Raw genomic sequence first — 21192 nt, forward strand, 5'->3', positions numbered from 1 at the left:
AATCTATATCGTTACATCTATAGCCAAGAGACGCACGTGGTTCTCCTTCTTCCCCATTTTATCCTCACAAGTAGACTAGGAGGAGAGACACAAACTGGCCACTGGCCACTCAATGAGCTTCATAGCTGAGTTGTGATTTGAACCCAAATCCTAGCCGGAGTCTATAACCAAACCTCCATACTTGTAGCTCTTTGTCGTATTTTATAATTCGACTGATCTTCCTTATCTTATGCTCTGAATAGGTAATCTGTACAGATGGAGGGCGGGTTATAAGCACTTTTAATAACACATACATACCAGTCAATAATCCATTTATTTATATCCCCCATTTTCCAGGAAATATATCTGTGCTCAGGGCGTTTTTTAAAACCAAAAAAACCCTAAACTGTTGTACAACAAGGAGACCTAATACAAATCTATGGTGGTGGTGGTGGTGATGATGATCATAATCATAATCATAATCATAATCATAATAATTTATTTATACCCTGCCCATCTGGCTAGAACCAATAACTAAAGAGAAACCCCAACAATGCACAATTTAACAGACATTTTAGCAATTTAACACCCGTCAACATTAAAGCGAGCATAAAGCTCACCAATCGGTAAGGTCGAAATATCCATTCGAGGGGGGAACTCGCCCTGCTTTGAATGATAATTATTATTAAGGCGCTGCTTGGAGTACCTTCCCAAGTTGGTCCCCCCTACAATTCTCCTGGTGGGACGGGCCACACGTGAGCCGAGACTCCGCCGTCTCTCGCCCTTCTGGGTTACATGAGCCCACGTCTCAAGTGCTGGAGGACAAGTCCCCAGCCATCGTGGGCAGATTTCCCTCTCCCCACGAACAGCTCCTCGATTGCTTGCCGAGCTGAGCCAGGTGCGTAAAGGCGCTGCTGCCGCCATTCCTGGAAGGCGAGGTGGGCTCTCCGCCTCCTCCCAGAAAGAGCCAAGACTGCTTTGCCTCGACTAAAAGGCTGAGGCAAGACCTCTTCCCCGGCAGACCCGCACGAACCTAGACGAGGATCTGCCCTCCAGGATGGAGCCGTCGACCAAGAAAGAACCTTCTGCGCGGGATAGAGAGGCTGCGGGAAAAGCCACACTGACCCTCACCTTCGCCCTCCGCAACGGGAGAAAAGCTGGCATTTCTAGGGCGGCCAAAGTGTTCGAGGTACATCTCTTTATCACATTGATAAGGAGCTTGAGAGTTTTATTCGTCCCCATTTTTAGCCTGCCCTGTTAAGGTGAGATTGGCTCACCTTATCAGCCTCACCTTAATCGAGTCACGAGATGGCCTCACCTTAATCGAGTCACGAGGTGGCCTTCATAGCTGAGCGCGGATTTGCACCCTTGCCTCTTTTCATCCTACAAGACTCTGATTTCTTTCTTTCTTTTTAAAAAAGGGCTTTATATACAGGTTTGCGAGGCTTATTTTGATATTGATTTCCTTTTTTGCAATAGAAAGCAATGAAAATGTTTTTAAGATCCTAGCAATGGAAAGATAATAAATAAATCTCTGTAGGGGGCAGCGTATTAGTTTTCAGTGATCATCACCAACTTAATTAATTTTTTTATGAGTAAACTCCCAGCACGTTTGCCCAAAACTGTGCATCAAATGTTAATTTGGAGCAGGGTGATGAAGAGATGATGTGGAGATAATTAACAACATGCCCTGCCAATTGATTGCGGTAGAGGAATATTTGCATATGAGCCTCAATAACATAAGAAGATTCCTGCTGGACCAGTCCAAGGAGGACCCATCTTTTCCAGTACCCACACAGTGGCCAGCCAGGTACCTCTGGGAGCCGAGAGCTACAGCCCTCACCCCACTGGTGGTGCCCTACAACTGGTACTCTGAGGCTTACTGCCTCTGACAGTGGATGCGGAACATGGCCATTAGGGCTAGTGGCCATACTTTTAATGCTGCTTTTGTTAGAGCTGCAATTCTATGTGCACTTAAATGGGCACCAATCTTACTCAAATGCAATGCGACTTAACTTCCCAAGTAGAGATGTGTAAGTTTGTGTAGCACAGTTTCCAGTTAAACAAAAGGTTTGATTCCAGATTGCTCACGGCAGTCAGTTGAGCTGCGAAGGAGGGGAAGTCGAATTCGTATTTTATTACTTTTATTTGCTTGCTACTTTTGTTGATTTGCGTGTTACTTTTGTGAACAACCCTGTGCATTGCAATTGGACACACACACACACACACACACACACAATATATGCTTATGTAGGACTGCCTTTTACAGGTGTTCGATACTAAAATCTATCACCTTGAAAGCAGACCAGCGAAAGTATCTAGAAACACTGCAGATGACCTTGAATTTTTCGTGAGATGTGAAGTTCCTAACTGCGAGGTCAGCAGCCTCACTAATTCCTTAAAGAGGGTGGCGGAGGATGTGAAAGCCAACCAAGAAGAAAGAGGTAAGCAATCTGTTGGGCTTCTGCCTCACTTTTCCATATAGACACATAAACATTTTTTTTTTTAATCACTAGTGCAATATTCATAAGGGTTTATTAAGCTGTAATACCAAAAATAACTAAGCCTGTTTTATGATTGCTGAAGTCTTGGTTATGGGAATCCTTCACCCCTCCAGGAGTGATCATCCCTGGCCAGCAAATCTGGGGTGTTCCACAGGTGTATCTGGGGTGTTCCATCTAAATTATATGAGCTGGAGCGACTCCAGCTCTTGTTCAACCCCCACATGATGTAGGTATCATGTACTCAGAGGTGTCTTTCCTATTGGGCTTACTGACGCCTTGCGGCAGGGCGCTGGCCTCTCAGGGGCACCCCAGTGAGCGGTGCGGCCTTGCTGGTGGCCTCCCCTTTCCCTGCACCTGCCAGCTGCAACTCCCAGCCATATGGCTGGCAGGAGTGCAGCTTGCCTCCCAAGCCTCTGCAGGAGGAGAGCGATCCCTGCAGAGGCTTAGGATGGAAGCTGCGCCCGGCCAACTATATGGCTGGCTGGCGTATAGCGCTCTCTTTCTCTGTCACTCACCCTGTGGGAAGAGGGAGGCGGGTGATGGTGGGGGAAGCAGAGCGCAAGGAGGAGGAGGAAGGAAGGAAGGAGGAGGAAGAAGAAGAAGAAGAAGAAGAAGAAGAAGAAGAAGAGAGGTGCCCCCTGACTTGCCCCCTTTCTTCCTCCGGCTGAGGAGCCTCCACACTGGGTTTGCTGCCCTGTTTGCAGGGCCCTCCACCCATAGATATCAGGGCTGCTCACAGCCTGAAACTACGGTACTAAGCACATGCTAAAAACTAGAACAAAGGCAAACCAAACCAAGCCAGCAACCCTCCTTCTCCCTTATTTGTGAAACAAGCCTGTTAATTGCCTATCCAACTAAAAAAAAAAAAAAAAAAGATCAATGCAAGCTAAAAAGCCTTGCAGGGGGTTGGGCTAGATGACCCGCAGGGTCCCTTCCAATTCTACGTTTTTCTGAAAAACACACACGCACAACCCAACTATGGTCCCTCTGCAGTCCTCGCCCCAAGCAACTGTGTGTGAGACTTGCTCCCCAGAAAGTCTGCCTTGTCTTGCTACCTGTGGTTTTTGGTCTCTCGTCAGTCCCCTCCCCCCAATCTATTCATATTCCTTTCTCCCTGATCTCCAATATTACATTTTCTTCTGGCTGATACTTAAAACAGAAAGCCCTAATTCCCAACTGTGTTTCTTGCTGCAGTCCTACTGTCTACTCAGAAGTAAGGTCCTATTAGATTCAGCAGGGCTTACTCTCAGGTAAGTGCAGTTAGGGCCGCAGCCTTTGTGACCCAAGTTTTGGGTCCTTTCTAGGTTCAGGATGTCACTGCTTTACACACCCCCCACCCCACCCTCCACAATATTTGAAAACGTCCACTTTGTACTTAAACACAAATTGGCTGGGAACTTCATTGTCTGTGTCTTTATTAATTTATTTAAAGAACAACAAACTGGTGACTGCTTTAACTTTTTGATATGTGGTGATTTGAATCATGAGGATGAATTAGAAGAACTGCTGAGTCTTGAATGAGTCTTGCTTTGGAATTGTGGACTTCATTAGATTTTCTTCTGCCTTTTCATTTCATTTTGTTCTAAGGGCTTGTTGGAGATAATGTGTAAGTGTGGTGTCAGTTCTCAAAAAAAGGGTCAACAACTCTAGGGAACCTTTCCTAAAAAAGGTCAAAAACTTTGGGGTCCCCCCCCCTTAAAAAAGGTCAACTACTCTGGGAAAGGGGGGGCTGGAGGGATCTTTGCACCACAGCGCTGGATGTGCTTAAGACGGCCCTTTATGTACTCACAATCTGTGGTTTATACCCTCGGCTGCAGCACCGTGGTTCCCAAAGAAAATACGAGACCTTGACAACTGCCATCATCTGATCACCAAATTTGACCCTGATCTGGACCATGACCATCCGGTGAGTTGTTTAGACCTGGTGGTAACTGAGTGCTGCCCAGTTCATGAACTCTATGGTTTGCAGGTCTAACTGGACTTCGTTTGCCCTCTTCTGCAAAGTCTTTCTTTATTATCTCAACCATTGCTGAAATGTAGACTGTTAAGTTCCTTCCAGCAAAGGAATTGCAATTGTGGAATTTGCTCCACTTGGACCTGCCAGGGCTGCTTTGGCTGTGATTCCTGCATTGCAGAGGGTTGGTATAGATGACTCTTGGGGTCCCTTCCAACTCTACAGTTTTATGGATTGGCATTGGCCCCCCTCAGTGTTGACGTTTGGGTACCAGTTGAAGATGCACTTGTTCACTGAGGCTTTGGAGAATAAAAGGGAGTGGGTACTTGGTGGTTACTGTAGATGGAAACAGAATGACTTAGGTATATGTATATATACACACAGGGAGGCGGGTGGCGCTGTGGGTTAAACCACAGAGCTTAGGACTTGCCGATCAGAAGGTCGGCGGTTCAAATCCCCGCAACGGGGTGAGCTCCCGTTGCTCGGTCCCTGCTCCTGCCAACCTAGCAGTTTGAAAGGACATCAAAGTGCAAGTAGATAAATAGATACCGCTCTGGCAGGAAGGTAAACGGCGTTTCCGTGCGCTGCCCTGGTTTGTCAGAAGTGGCTTAGTCATGCTGGCCACATGACCCGGAAGCTGTACGCCGGCTCCCTCGGCCAATAAAGCGAGATGAGTGCCACAACCCCAGAGTCGGCCATGACTGAACCTAATGGTCAGGGGTCCCTTTACCTTTTTTATATACACACACATTTTTAATCATTGATTTATTCATTGATTCCCCCCTCCCAGACACATCATGCATCTTTGAGAGGAAGGGTGACTCTATAAAGCACCCTGTACATTGATGATGCTGTCTGCATGCATTAATTAATTAATCAGGAACAAGCATATAGCAAAAACTTGAAACTGAAACTAATTCACTTGCTCAATCCTTTGGACATTTTCAGTTTGTCTTATCACTAGGAACTGTGATGATTATTCACCATGTCTCCATTAAACTCCATTTTGCAAGGATGCTCGAGAGCCACCACCCTAAATTTTAAATCAGAATTTTTGCACTACAGGTTTGCATTTCAAAATTCACTTCCTCCTCCTCCTCCTCCTCCTCCTCCAGCTTAATTATATGCTGTGTGTTCCAAAGCACTTGCCAGAACCGTAAATAAATGGTCAGCATAAAAATACAACATGAACAGAGTCCTAAACATAAATAAAATATCAAACACATTTCAGAAATATTTTTATATCTGCATTAGCAAGCTAACAAAAATACAATTAAAAATGGCCATTAAAACATGTGAAAAAATATTGTAGGTGCCTTAGCAGTCTTTCTGTGCAATCCTATAATGTTTAGTTGGAGGAAAGTCCCACAATGTTCACTGAAGCTTATTCCCTGGGTGGTGTGTTTGACTGCAACCTTTGCAGCTGGGGTTTGTCAGAGCCTTGCTAGATCTTTGCCCTCCTAGGCCAGGTAAACTGAATTTAGACAGGCTCTCATTGTCAGAACTACATTCATATGCTAAGAATTTGGATCTCATTATATTATATTTTTTGGCTATTCTACTTACTGCAGTGAAGTGTTGTCTCTTAATCCCTTTTTAGGGATACACCGATGCTGAATACAGAAAGCGAAGGGCTTTTATTGCTGACCTGGCCTTCAATTTCAGACAGTAAGTGCACAATAAAACAAAACAAAAGCAAAAACCATTCTCTCATTTTTCTTCACCGCTCACACATTCATGCAGTTGTAGTATAGTTTTCTGCAGACTTCTGTAGCCTCCTCTGTTGGAAAACAGGAAGACAAGGGAGAACTTCTAAAAGATAGTGAATGTCTGTAGTTATTTTTAGGAATATTTTGGCTTATATTATCAATCATAATAACATATATTAAAATTATCTGGTGTGCGGCTTACCTAGGCCCACCAATATTTTATTCAAGTTGGTAGCTCTGTCCCTGATCAACAAACAATAGGCCTTAGGGACACTTTCTAGAAGATCCTTGGTATCTCCTATAAGGGATTTCTAATCACATGTGCTCTTTTACAGGGGTGACCCATTGCCAAGAGTTGAGTACACAGCCCAGGAAACGGCTACATGGTAAGTGTCTGGTGTCACAATGGCCCACAAAAACCATAGAACATGTGGGGGAAGGTGAGAATGTAAAATGGCTCCTTCCCACCTTTCCATTCTCTGGCATGGAAAATAATAGTGGTACCTCGACCCATATGCAACACGCCACATCCGATTCCAACATTGGAAGTGGAGGCCCCTCTCCAGGCGCCCCATCAACGAGAGATTCATACAAGGGAGAGGGCCTTTTGAGTGGTGGCCCCTTTTTATAGAATACCTATCCCAGTGAGGCTGCCTGCTTGATACTGACAGGAACATCCTTTGGGTCCCAGGTTAGGACATGCCTCTTATTCCAAGGTTTTGGGGGAATATGATGCTGCTGCTTATTTCCATTTCTCGATGGAGGGTGGTATTGTAGTAAGTCAAAGTCATCAACTCCTAGGGGCTGTGGGGGCTTCAGCCCCCACAATAAAATATTAGAGGGGGCCAGGCCTCCGCAAAGTTGATGGGCATTCCCATTCAAATGGTGTGTGTGCAATGCATCATCTGATTGATTATGTGGGGCGGAGCTTGCAGTTTTCCCCAGGGAAAGCAGCAGCAGCAGCAGCAGGAAAAAAAACACACTGGGTCACACCCAGACTCAGAAATCCCAGACCTGTGCCTAAAGACGCAGCACAAAAGGATGAGCCGTCAGTCTAGAGCTGACAGCAGTCAATATAATGCCCTTCATAACCCACCTACTCTCAGCAACCAGAAACATCATAGCCAGACACTGGAGAGACCTGTCAAGAGTAAGCATGGACCAATGGTACCAAATAGTATGGGAAACAGCCTTACTAGAAAAATCAACCGATAAACTGAAACTGACACGGCGACAAATAGAAGAAGATGCCTTCACCCCGGTATGGCTCTCCTTCATCACATACACAGCCCAACAAGACAACAACAAGAATCCACCAACAGCATATGAATCAATATGGCTAACCTGATTCAAAAACACACACACACCCCACTCACACACGAAAACAAAGTTCACCACAGCCAATCACAAACAAGAAACCGCACCCTAGGCCAACCCCAACTTCTCTCACCACCAAAGGAACACAAGCGAACACCAAAGAGAACCTGCACAAACGACGCTGACACAAAAACCCACACATACATTAAGCAAAATAGAAATATCGCCTCCCGACCCCAACCCCACCCTCCATGGCCCCCTCCACCTCTTCTCCCTTTTTTTCTTCCTAATGTAACCCTAATGTCTCAACAAATGAAACTGACCTATGGAAAATGTAACTTGAAAAAAGAGACATTGCACATACCTTTGTAAACCAAGAAAACATTAATAAAATATTATAGACACACACACACACACACACATATATATATATAGTTGTTGTTTAGTCGTTTAATCGTGTCTGACTCTTTGTGACCCCAAGGACCAAAGCATGCCAGGCACTTCTGTCTTCCACTGCCTCCTGCAGTTTAGTCAAACTCATGCTGGTAGCTTCGAGAACACTGTCCAACCATCTCGTCCTCTGTCATCCCCTTCTCCTTGTGCCCTCCATCTTTCCCAACATCAGGGTCTTTTCCAGGGAGTCTTCTCTTCTCATGAGGTGGCCAAAGTATTGGAGCCTCAGCTTCACGATCTGTCCTTCCAGTGAGCACTCAGGGCTGATTTCCTTAAGAATGGATGCGTTTGATCTTCTTGCAGTCCACGAGACTCTCAAGACTCGCATATATATATATACTCTCAAGACTCGCATATATATATGCCCTCCAGATGTTTTGGACTACAATGCCCATCATCCCTAACCATTGCCATGCTAGCTGGAGCTGATGAGAGCTGTAGTCTAAAGATCTGGAGGACACCAAAGCACCACGAAGGCACCACAGTTAGTCTGGAGTCTAATTATGTAACTGCACTACTCCCGGGATCACTTGCATGAGGCCACCAACATGGGTGGCTTTGAAAGAGTTTTAGAGAAATTCAAGACCACTAGCCATGACAGGATGTCCCCAGGGACCATTGATGATGTGTCAAAATCAGAAATCATTGTGATTTCCTCACAGGGAGGCTTAGATGATGTTGGGTTACCCTACACCCTGCAGGGCCTTTCCCCACTGTGGCCTCTCGCCCTGCGCACCACTGGCATGGTTGCCCAGAAGCGAATGCAGTTCTTGAATTGAAACAGATTATTCACCCCTGCTTTTGATAAGAAGAAATAGGACAGAATAATGGACCAAATATCATGCTGTGTAGGAAGCACAAGTCTGGTTTCTTGCTCTTCTGAACTTTTCCTGACTGATTGTGGAAGTGGTCTAAAGCTCATAAAGCTTTTTGGGGTTTTTAAAAACAGTACTAACAATAGCCACCACTGGAAGCTGATGTCTTTTGTTTCTCATTCTTTAACTTAAACTGCACCCTAGTCTTGATATTTATTGAAAATAGGGGCAACCATTATGTGATGCTGAATTTCACCCTTCATATCAACACTTGAGCGCTGAGAGAGAGAGAGAGAGAAATACAATACTCAAACAGGAAAAGGTTATTGGCTTAGTCAGCATTTCCAAGAATGACCTCAATTTTCATAAAACAATGTTTACAAATGTGTGAGAGCCCCAGAGCTGAATAAAAACCTACTTCCACAAGGCTCCATGCCATTGCATGATTATTACATGCTCTCTTTCCAACAACTAAACATTTTTCTTCTCTTTAAAGACAGTTACTTTAATCATCCCTGACTGCTGGCCCTGCTCGCTGGGGCTGATAGAGTTGGAGTCCAACAATATCTGGAGTGCAACAGGTTCCTCCTATCTGCTTTACATGGCAAATCATTTTCCACGTACATATTAGTGTTCACTGTGGTGAACACCATGAAATACCAGTAGCAGATGTCCAGTACATGTCCATTTGGTGCCCCCATGGATCCTGGAGGGCAATCAAGATGATCAAGGGACTGGAAACCAAGCCGTATGAAGAATGGTTGAGGGAGCTGGGTATGTTTAGCCTGGAAAAGAGGAGAGTGAAAGGAGATATGACAGCCACCTTCAAATATCTTAGGGGCTGCCACGTGGAAGATGGAGTAATATCCTGCTCTGGAGGGTAAGACCCAAACCAATGGCTTCAAATTACAAGAAAGGAGATTCCAATTAAACATCAGTAAGAACTTTTTTGACAGTAAGAGCTGTTCAACAGTAGAATGGAATCCCTCAGAAGGAGGTGGCTTCTCCTTCCTTGGAGGTTTTTAAGCAGAGTTTGGGTGGCCATCTGTCATGGATGCTGAGATTCCTGCATTCAGGGGGCAGGCACATTGCCTTGCCTCAGGAGCTGAGGGGGCCCAGGGCCACACAATGTCACCACACCGTGTGTGCATGCCCCGCAACATGTGCACATGATGTCCACATGCCCCGCAGCCCTGTCGCTGTTATGAGAAAAGTGTGACTTATGTGTGTGGTGTATCATTCAAAATATGCTGTTTGCAAAGAGGTCCATTGTAAGCTAACACCGCTATTGTTTTCAGGAGAGAAGTCTACCAGAAGCTAAGCAGTCTTTATCCCACTCATGCCTGTCACCAATATCTGGAGGCCTTTCATCAGCTGGAAAAATACTGTGGGTATCAAGCAGACCATATCCCTCAGCTGCAGGATGTCTCTGCTTTTCTAACAGGTAAGGAGGTATGGCACTAGGACTGCTGCCAAGTAAGGGTGTTCTTATGAGTGGCAGAAGTGAAATCCGGAAACGGGGGGTTGTAATGGGGCACACCCAACAATCGTTCAGAATTGGCTCAAGCCCATTTCAGAGCCAAATCCAAAACTGAGGTGGGATGAGTTCACCTATCACATCCTCCGCCTCCTAAAATATGGCAACTGGTTTCCATGCATCACCCTAAAAGTCCATTCGCTCCCTTTTCGGGTGGGCAGCTTTGTGGGGGGGCCCCAGGCCTTCCTGGCAAACTGACCTATCACAGGCCAGAACGTATTCCTGCAGCCAAATGGGCCAATGGCAGCAGGAGTTAGTGGGTGTTCCCTTGGGCACAGGACCAACCGACCAATTGCAGCCCTTGGTGCTGTGCCCAGGGGAAGTTTAAATGCCTGGCCAGCATGGCCTTATGGTCTTCCTGTAGCTGTGCCAGTTCTCCCACCCTCCGTCCCTCAGATTAGGGTTTTTCATGGATGGTTCAAGCTTGCTATGGACAATGTCGATTGCCTAATTTTTCAGGGGCCGGGCAGGAATTTCCCCCACTTGGCTAATTGGCACCACCATTTGGGTTTTCGCCTACCTCATAGCAATCGTCACAACTTTGTATGGAGGATAGGCATTGAGTAAACATAGTCTTGGCTGGAGGGGAGGTTGTAGCCTCCATTTGCCCCTCCACGGGTAAGGGTATCCTGTTAAAGGGCTCTGGAAGGAGTGGCTCCTGCCCAATGCCCAGATGGAAGCTAGGGCCATACCACTCCTCCAACAGGGACCGCTTGAGGGATGCCCCAATTTGACGTAGGTCATAGGGCATCCCTCCCACCAGCTTCACCCTTAGAAACACTCCTAGCGTATGAGCGGGAGTAACGTGTGCAGTTGCTTACCACAATGCCTATGGCCAAACCTCACATGTGTAACCAATAAAGTTGTGGCCTTATTTGATCCCAAACCAATATGCTGTATGGTGTCTAGTTATTTATACCTTGGGGAACAGGGTGGTCACGGGGCCTCGATACACAATATGGCAACTGGTTTTGTACTACCTTGGTACAAAACTGAAGGATGGCTTTCCAAGTCATTAAAGAGAGAGAGAGAATATTGTGTTTCTGGAATGCATCTATCCAGATACTAGACATGATTTTATTCCAAGGAACGAAAACCTATAGCCAAAAAGGGAAAACAATTTTATGTAGCTGTATTTGGAGGCTAAGAGTAGAAATTTGTTCCTGTAAGTTCCTTTAGGGCAACTGGTCATGAATTTCCTTTCAACTCTCTTTGGGTTTCCAGGAGATGTTAAGCATTCAGTCCAAGTGAGCCCCCTGCCCACCTCCCCTATTCTTTATTGCAGCCCAACTTTTATTGGAGAGCCATAAATCACAAGGAAAAGTTTTTACAAGTTACTCTTCTTACTAAATCCTTCTCCCTTCCTCTACCCCACCCCATCAACTCTTGAGATATCCATGTTTAAGAACGCGACTGTGTGTCGTGTGTGTGTGTTGTTGTAGTTACAATTTTATATTACACAATTTTGCAAGTTGCTTGCAAAGGTTACAGAAGCATTTAGTGAGAAGAACGCATGAGCTAAGCATTCCACAGCTAGAGTGGAGAGCCTTGTCAGAGGAAGCTAAAGAAATGTTTCCATGGCATGATGGCATTCATGAAAACTGAGTAGTGACTTGAATGCAATAAATAAACAAATGCCTATTTCCACCACAACCCTATTCCGAATTTTACTCCTCCTTTAATTTTCCTTGCAGAAAGAACTGGCTTCAAGCTGAGGCCAGCTGCAGGGCTTCTGTCGGCTCGGGATTTCCTTGCTAGCCTGGCATTCCGTGTCTTTCAGACAACCCAATACATCAGGCACTCATCTTCTCCAATGCATTCCCCAGAACCGTGAGTAGGAGTTGGGTGATCATGTAGTCATTCTCAGGTAGTGGCCAGGGAGGCCAGCAGTGGCTCTGTAGAAGCTGGTTCAGTGCTTCCATATAGCACAATATTTCTGTTCTGCTAGGATTGGGGGTTGTGAGGACTCTATTTCTCAGAGAGCTGCTGGGAGCAGGAAAAGGTTATAGGAAGTCTTCAAGATTCTCACTCCGTTTGGCATGAGAATAGTTTTGACTGTCAGCATCAATCTATTATGATCTGTTCACACGCAACACCCTTCTCTGGCCACACAGTAACTTCTATTATCCATCTCTCCCCACCTCCCACCCCGCCCACCATCCGTATTTTATTACGTTCCACTGGCTTTCAAATCTTGAGATCAGGATCCAACATCAGCATTTGAGATGCCAAATTCCTGTTTCGTTAGAAGTTGTATAAATGTGTCTGAGGTTCAAACTTCACTTGGCATTGATCACATGCAGTCCCCTCCCCCAATTTCTTTCTTTCTTTCTTTCTTTCTTTCTTCAAGAGGACTAAGAAAGGAACAGTCCACTAAAGCCACTTTCACTATCGCCTGCTGTGGTGTGGAGTTTAAAGAGGCATCTTAGGTACATTCTCTGGATTGAGATGTGGCAATCCAAGTGTGGTGATCACACAGGGTCCCCGGACGTTTGACAGTCTATTGATCCCTGTGCCACCACTATGATCACTTTCCGGCTGCCACCAACCCGTTTCTCTCGGGTACACACTGAGTCCAGACAGTTGTTAACATTAAAACAAATAATCAAGCTTATTTTATAAGCATGAACAAGTTTATGGTTTCAGTTAATTTTTCTTGTCAGTTTCTTATCCTTAGTTTCTATACCCGCCTATACCTTCCTAATAATTTCTAAGATGGAGGGCACAAGGAGAAGGGGACGACAGAGGACGAGATGGTTAGACAGTGTTCTCAAAGCTACAAACATGAGTCTGACCAAACTGCGGGTGGCAGTGGAAGACAGGAGTGCCTGGCGTGCTCTGGTCCATGGGGTCACGAAGAGTCGGACACGAATGAATGACTAAACAACAACAATTATCCCAACTGTCTATCTGACTCCTCCTAACAGTTTCTCTCTCTTTCTCTCACAACAAAACTCAACCAACCCACAGACTTATCCTCCCTCTTCCTTCTCCAACTCCCAACTGACTTTCCAACAACTCCAACTCTAACTCCTCCCCTTGGATTCCCACTGGCCAATCACTTCACACTCATTTAACCCTTTCCTTATGACCCACCTAGGAGGGCAAACGCCACACCAAGGATTGTCAGGTAGACGCAAGGGACACATCTTAGGACTCTTAAAAAAAACAGCACATGTTTTCGTTTTCACAGTGATTGCTGTCACGAACTGCTGGGCCACGTTCCCATGTTAGCTGACAAAGAATTTGCCCAGTTTTCTCAGGTAACGCTTCTGTTGTTCTGACAGGGAAAGGTGTCGTGGCTTGGTGGAAGGGCACATGTTTTATATGCAGGAAGTCACCTGTCCCAGGTATCTCCAGTCAAAAGGAACAGGAAGCAAACAACAAGGAAAGTCTGAGACTTTGCAGAGCCTCAGCAAGTCAGAGTAGATAACACTGGGCCAGGTGGACAAATAGTCTGATATACAGGAGTCTCCTATATAGGATTGTCCTCAATCTAGAGAGCAGGGAACTTGGGGTCCTCCAAATGTAGGTGCACCCCAGATCCTTTCAGTGCTTGCCAACACGGCCAATGGTCAGGAACGACCTCTGTTCTGTAGAATCATTTATGCCAGATAGGAAACCACTGGACTCGCTACCTAATTCCACCCACCCAAAGCAGAATGAGTTACAGGCTTCACTCAGGTGGGATGTATTATATAGGAGGGATGGCATGCAGTAGCCTCCAAGACTTGAAAAGAAGGGAACAATGTAGATATTAGACCTATTTTTATGGAACAGGGTCTGGAGAGCGCTAAACCTCAAGTGTGAGGAGGCTGCACAATTCCTTGGTCTGGCCGAAAAGCTCAGTTCAACCCTGAGTGTACAGTTCAACTCCCAATTATTTATGCCAGATAGTAGGGGGCTAAATTATTTGATCCAGCCTTTCCCAAGGGTTTCAGGGGTTGGATGAGCCAGAAAAGGCATCCTGGAATTGTCTGTGCTCTTCAGGGGCATGGCAATTTAAAGGGGGGGGGGGAAATAGGTTGGGGATTCATCTGATAGATATGTGGCAGAGGGTTATAGATGGCCTTTATTTTACCTAAAAAAACCCCAAAACCGTTGCTTCATGTAGTGTCAGAGTTGTACTAGCAACAGCATTACTTCCTCCTTGAGAATGGACAAATGGTAATGATGGCACTCCACATGACATAATTTTGCTAGGTTTCATTAAGGTGGATATGGGTCAAGTTTTTTCTATTCTGTGTTCAGCTGAGCATGGTTGGATTACATCACTTTTTAAGTGCAAGCGATCTGGTTCCTAGTTTTGCACTGATGTTGCCAGATGTGTCTCAAATCACATGGGTGTGGACCAGGAAAGACTATTTCATACTAGAAATTTATGTGTTATGCTTCCCTGTATCGTACACACTTGGCTAAACTATAATCCAAATATGCAGCATTAGCTCTCAATTTATTGTTATTATTATTAACCTACATGATATACTAGATTAAACTGGGGGAAATTACAGGCATACAAAACTACACAGATGTTTGTCCTTAAGCTAAGGATCGTACCTTCAGTGTAATAATAATTCACAGAAAAGGACTGTATGTTCTCATAAACCAGCCTTTCAATAAATATATTGATCCTTGATCTAGGATATTGGATTAGCTTCTCTAGGAGCATCTGATGCTGATATAGAAAAACTGTCAACAGTGAGTATATATATATATATTTATGTATTTTCATACTGCAGGTATAATACAAAAGGCTCAAAATATAAGCTATTTCAACCTCCCCTAGAAAATGCTCAGTGGTTGGTTTTTATTTTTATTTTTATTTATTTTGTTTTTTTAATGTCAGGACATTTGGGTGTCTTGAGGTAGAAAACGCAAATTGCATCCTCTTCATGGAGATTACACACACACACACACACACACACACAAAATTATTCCCAAACAAACCCAGATGGCATCCTGATTTGTGCACACAAAGTTTGTGTGATTCTTTCAATGTGATATAATCACATTCCAGCACAGGGGTAGCCAATGTGTTGCCCTCTGAGTATTCTTGGATTCCAACTCCCATCAGCCCCAGCCAGCACGGCCAATGGTCAGGGATGATGGGAATTGTAGTCCAACAAGATATGGAGGGCACAGCATTGGCTACCTGTCTTCTAGCATGAGAAACAGAACCCAAGGTGGGTCTAGCAGATGCTTACCCTCAACTTCCCCACCCCAAAGGACTAAGTTTTGTTGGCCTCAACAGCCACCATTTTGTTTGACATTGTGGGGAAATCAAAATGGTCGCCAGCAGGCAGCTGCCTTTGAGGAGCAACGTTAACGCAGATAAATAAATTTGCAACCTAATGCGGTGTATTTCCAGGGACATAGTGACTACATACAATCACAGGATAACCTGGTGGGGCTGGGACTTCTCAGAGGAGTTATCATAGTCTACCCCATTCCTCTTTGTATTTACCAGCTCTACTGGTTTACTGTTGAGTTTGGACTCTGCAAACAAAATGGAACTATTAAAGCCTATGGAGCAGGTCTCCTGTCCTCCTATGGGGAGCTGATGGTAAGTTTGTTTCCCCCTCTCTCCAGGTATTATTTTAACATTAGATAAACTTACAAGCTGACATCACTAGAGGGCAGCATTACGCCTAATGTTCATGTGCTTCATTTTAAAATGAATCTGTCCCTCATGTTTCTAATAAATGGTGAAGCTACCAAGTCACCAGCAGAGGGTAATAAAATGATGAGGTCAGGATATTGAAAACATTGCTGTGGCGTGTGTGTTCCCCCCCCCCTCAACTGTTGTTTCTATTACATTTATATACTGTTTACAAGCCAAAATGGCTTCTAAACAGTTTGCAACTATAAAATCAATTATAAAACCTATACATTCTTTAAAAAGCACATTAAAACAGTTCCACTACTACATCAAAACATCCCTAATTCTAAAAACTATAACCCTAAAATAGTTTAAAACAATTAAAACAATAAGATCAGAAGGTGATGTTCCAGGGGAATGCTGATCCAAGCAGGTGTGTCTTCAAAAGCCGGCGGAATGCCAATACTGATTAGGGTGCCCCAATCATTTCTGATGGCAGTGCTGCTTTCCTGCACCAGGGCCCAACACTGTAGACGGAAACGCACAGTGGTGAGTGGTGACCATTGGAACTGATAGAGCAGAAAGGCAAGCCAACAGGAGGTGGAGTCAGAGTCAATGATAAGCAGAGTCAGAACCAATGGAAGCCAGAGCCAACTAATTCTAGTTTTGTCTCCATCCTCCTGCTGAGTACTGCAACACCGGGGCATTTTGGGATTCAGTGGAAAGGCACATTTTAAAGGCTTTACAACCTCTATTTCCACACTTTTCTTTGCTGCTTGTTTTGCTTGCCCTGAACGTGGACCGTGGCTTCCAGGGTCCAACATCATCTCATAAAAATGCTAGGCAGCTGCCACTGCAATTGCCCAAAATGCCCCAGAATGATGTTATGTTGCTCTGGGGCATTGTGGGCAATTATAATGGCAGAGTCTGGCGCTCACTTGGTAAGCCAACCCACCAACTCCCTGCGCAGTGTAAAGAACAGCCACCTGCTGAAATATGCAGAGGGGGGCAGTAACTGTTAGAATTCCTGCTCCATGACTGCAGTCATGGGATTTTTGTCTATCACATGACGGTATATGTGTGCCCTGCTAATACCCTCTTCAAATTTGGACTCACCCTGTGGAAGTCTGAGCACCTTTCTGGTCCAGCAATCTACTCACTATGTAATTATGTCTCTGCAAAGCTATCAAAAGATGGCTTTCAAAATATGTATTTTTTTTTAAGCAGTGGATACCATGTGCTTTTAATTGACAGCTCTTGTTTTGGTTTTGTAGCCGAATCCTTAAGGCAAACTTCAACCCTATTTTTCAACCATCACTTGGCCTAGAAAGCTAGCTTTGCCTTTCAAAATAGGAGGTGAGATCTATGCGATGATATTCAAATCCCCAACTAGCATGAAAGAGTTTGCCTGCTGGCCAACCTTACGTTTTCTGAGCTATAGAATGCACCCGAGACCCTGAGTCAGCTGTTCTGCATTAAATCAAATGAATTTCATGTTAACACCCCGGCTGGAGTCTAGCCTACGTACAGTAAAATGTAATGGCCCATACTTCACAATTGGCAGAGCTCACCCCTTGGCATGCTTCGTTTGCAGAAAAACAGGGCTCCCTTAGCTCCCTACAGGTCACCTCGGGTCATCTGATCATTTTAAAGCAGAACTTCCCACAGCAAAGAAGGAAGGGCTCTGCTTGAAAACTCACGCCTGAGGTTCTGAATCCTTTCAGCTGGCTTTCCCAAGGCCTGAAACACAATATATCTGCATGTTTTTACTGATGCATCTGGTTTAGATTGAACGAGGACTCTCACAGGAATCTCCCACATACAGTGCACTGCTAATCAAGCAACTAGAGTCTTGGGTCCCCTTTAAAAAAAAAATTGTGTCCTTTGGGTCAAAGCTGTTTTTTCTCCTCTAGTTCTTACACCATCTTTGGAAGAAATGGCAAGTAGAGGTAAAGGCAAATAAAGAGCTTGGGTGATTTAGAATACAAAGAGCAGAGTTTTACCCAAATGCAAGATCATGTTGAGATTTGTCCTTATCATTACAGTGGTAGCTCAGGTTAAGAATTTAATTTGTTCTGGAGGTCCGTTCTTAACCTGAAACTGTTCTTAACCTGAGGTGCCCCTTTAGCTGATGGGGCCTCCTGCTGCCGCACGATTTCTGTTCTCATCCTGAAACAAAGTTCTTAACCCGATGTACTATTTCTGGGTTAGTGGAGTCTGTAACCTGAAGTGTCTGTAACCTGAAGCGTCTGTAACCTGAGGTACCACTGTACTGCCAGGCAGCCCTTCTCCCTACCTATCACTAACCCCCTTTCCTTTCTTTCCTCCAAACCCACAGGGTAGCGGCAGGGCAGTAGCAATGGAAGGGCTCTCTGGAGGCTTCTGCGTGAGGCTTCCTTGGCTTCTAAGGACATGGCAGCCACAGTATCCCAGGCACCGGGGACCCTGGGAAATGCAGTTCCCCAGAGCCCCCGAGACCTGCAGCTAGTGACCTACTGCCTTTGGCTTAGTTAAGGGGAAGAGAACAAGAAGCAGAGTTAAGCAGTTCTTGACAGGAATAGGGGGGCTTGGGGAAGGGAGTTGGTCACATCCCTTTGCACCCATGATGACAACATTGGTAGCACAACTAATTCATTGACAGCACCACTAATCCAATTTAAGAACTGAGCTTTTTTTTGTAAAGAAAAGGAAAAGCAGAAATTATTTCCACTTTAGGGAGAAAACATTTTGCTCATCCCAGTCCCAAGCCACACAATGAGGAGTTCATTCATCATTAGAAATATACAAACTTGAAGTGTAGATATGAAATTGTCTCCAAAGGTTAAATAATCCAGGTGAACTGGTCATGTGATTGAAGGTGTGGGAAACACTTATATTTGTTGGGAAGGGACAACTCTCCCCGCTTTACTAAAGTTAAACATTGTCACACACACCCCTTTGAAGCCCCATAGATTCCTTCCTTCCTTCCTTCCTTCCTTCCTTCCCAAATCCACTTATTTTTTTGCCTTGGTTGCTGCCCCCTCCTTGCATTCTAAGCCTACATCTGTGACATTTCTGAACATGAACACTGTCACTTTCCTTTACTAATAGTATGCTTTGTCAAAGAAGCCACAGTACAAACCCTTTGACACAGATGCAATGGCTGTCCAGCCTTACCAGGACCAGTCCTTCCAGCCCGTCTACTTTGTAGCAGAACACTTTGAAGACATGAAGTCTCAGCTCCAGTAAGTATGGCAATGGCACTCATTCAAAGCAGATATAGCCCATCGCCAAGTGAGGATGATTTGGCCTTCAGAACACCTTTGATGGGAACATGGAGTCATGCACAGACCTCAGAAGGTGTTGTTGTCCTTTCGGAATTCTTAACTTGGCATGTGTGTGTTGTGGAGTGAGGGCACACAGGGACAAAGCAGCACCCCTTATTTCACAGCACTGACAACTATGCCATCTCTTGGGGGGTCTTATTTCCTAGTTTTCTGCATGCCAAAGAAGTCAATTCTTTTTCCTCTGGGAGGATAATAAGGAAAATAAGCCAGGCGAGCCTCTCTGGGGAGAGCATTCGACAAATGAGAAGCCACCACAGAAAGGGCCTGTTCTTGTGTTGTCACCCTTTGGACTTCTTATGGAGGGAAGGGCATAGAAAAGGAGCTCAGATGACAAGAGGCGGTCCTTAAGAGCTTGAGGTCTTGAGCTGTGTTATATGGGGATCTCTCCAGGGGATGCACCAACAGTTGGAAGGATCATCTCCATACAAAACTTTTACTTGGTAAACATTAAGGCCACAGTTTATTTATGTGACCCTGCTCTATTTAATTTTCCAGTGGTGCCAATCATAAAACTGGAAAAGAACACACTTTTCTCCAGACCCTAAAAAAGGCATGCACTTGTAAAAACGTAAAAACTCATCTTTTGATCAATTTTTTCCCCTCTACAGAAAATACACCGTTAAGATCAAGAAACCTTTTACTCTTCATTATAATCCCTTTACCTGCAATGTTGAGGTTCTTGACTCACCGCAGAAAGTGAAGGAAATTGTTACCCACTTGAAAGAAGAACTGAAAACTCTCTGCCATGCCTTTGAAAAGCTTTCGTAAAACAGTTGGCCTAAGCTATCACAGTTATAAGATACTATTTAGAGAAATGTGATTTACAGTGCATTTGTAGTCGTTGACAGTTTCCGGTCAAAGAGAAAATGTATTAGTTAGTATTCTTAGTAAGGTAAAGGTAAAGGGACCCCATACCATTTAGGTCCAGTTGTGACCAACTCTGGGGTTTTGGTGCTCATCTCGCTTTATTGGCCAAGGGAGTCGGTGTACAGCTTCCGGGTTATGTGGCCAGCATGACTAAGCCACTTCTGGCAAACCAGAGCAGCGCACGGAAACGCTGTTTACCTTCTTGCCGGAGTGGTACCTATTTATCTACTTGCACTTTGATGTGCTTTCGAACTGCTAGGTTGGCAGGAGCAGGGACTAAGCAACAGGAGCTCCCCCATTGTGGGGATTCAAACCGCTGACCTTCTGATCGGCAAGCCCTAGGCTCTGTGGTTTAACCCACAGTGCTATCTGCGTATTCTTAGTAGTCAATCTGCAATAAAACATGGCTTGTGAAAGTGATAAACAGGGTGGGGAGAGTCCCCTGAGTGTTAAGATTGCCAATTCCATCCTAGAGAGTGTGTGCTTGTATCAATACATTTGTTTCCAAACACAGCTTGGACGCATTCATATTTTAGATGCACCCCTAAAAAATATAAAAGCAATACAGAAACATAAGTACTTGGACTGGTCCCTGCCTCCCCACCTAGCCTACCTCAGAAGGTTGCTATGACAATAAAATGGGGGAAGGGAGGCCCACGTACATCGCCTTGGGCTCCTTAGAGGAAAAGTGGGAAAGAAATGTAAACAACAACAACACACACACAGAGAGAGTTGGCTTATACCAAGTCAAACTATTGGTCCATCTAGCTCAAAGTTGTCTACATTGACTGGCAGCAGATCACCAAGGTCTCAGCCAGAAGTTGTTGGAGATTGAGCAGAGGCCCTTTTGTAGGCACATCAGATGTTCTGCAGTGGCTACAGACAAGCCACTTGTGCTCCATACTGCTTGTGGCTTCTTTGGTGTACCTCTGCTGTATCACACCAAGGGATAATCCATTCTGGTACCTGTTGCACAATGATCACTCCGTTCATACAATTCCTGGCTCAAAACACAGACTGCACACACAGTATAACTTTGAAGTGCGTTCAAAACACATCTCCTCCCCTCATGGAATCCTGGGTGTTGTAGTTAAGTTTTGTTGGGAATTGTAACTCTGTGAGGGATAAACTC

General features: G+C 44.9%; 1 protein-coding gene across 1 annotated transcript; it reads left to right on the forward strand.

Moving 5' to 3' along the window:
• The first annotated feature begins 885 nt into the window (after nucleotides 1-885).
• LOC310658888 (tyrosine 3-monooxygenase-like) lies at nucleotides 886-20523 on the forward strand. The gene is made up of 12 exons (XM_083401286.1): nucleotides 886-1168; nucleotides 2249-2423; nucleotides 4301-4389; nucleotides 6038-6105; nucleotides 6482-6532; nucleotides 10030-10175; nucleotides 11963-12098; nucleotides 13462-13531; nucleotides 14910-14966; nucleotides 15736-15831; nucleotides 18958-19091; nucleotides 19802-20523. Exons 1-12 carry the CDS (start codon nucleotides 1037-1039, stop codon nucleotides 19959-19961), a joined length of 1314 nt encoding a protein of 437 aa, XP_083257412.1. The 5' UTR covers nucleotides 886-1036; the 3' UTR covers nucleotides 19962-20523.
• Nucleotides 20524-21192: the final 669 nt, after the last annotated feature.

Source organism: Podarcis tiliguerta (assembly GCF_965153285.1).
Source record: "Podarcis tiliguerta genome assembly, chromosome: 10".
Taxonomy (NCBI): Eukaryota; Metazoa; Chordata; class Lepidosauria; order Squamata; family Lacertidae; genus Podarcis; species Podarcis tiliguerta.

Bases quoted from the DNA above. Each gene is read 5' to 3' on its own strand.
- LOC310658888 (XM_083401286.1), top strand. From the start codon at position 1,037: ATGGAGCCGTCGACCAAGAAAGAACCTTCTGCGCGGGATAGAGAGGCT. The intron at 6,533-10,029 runs GTAAGTGTCTGG...TATTGTTTTCAG, and splicing joins GCCCAGGAAACGGCTACATG to GAGAGAAGTCTACCAGAAGC. The intron at 13,532-14,909 runs GTAACGCTTCTG...TCCTTGATCTAG, and splicing joins AATTTGCCCAGTTTTCTCAG to GATATTGGATTAGCTTCTCT.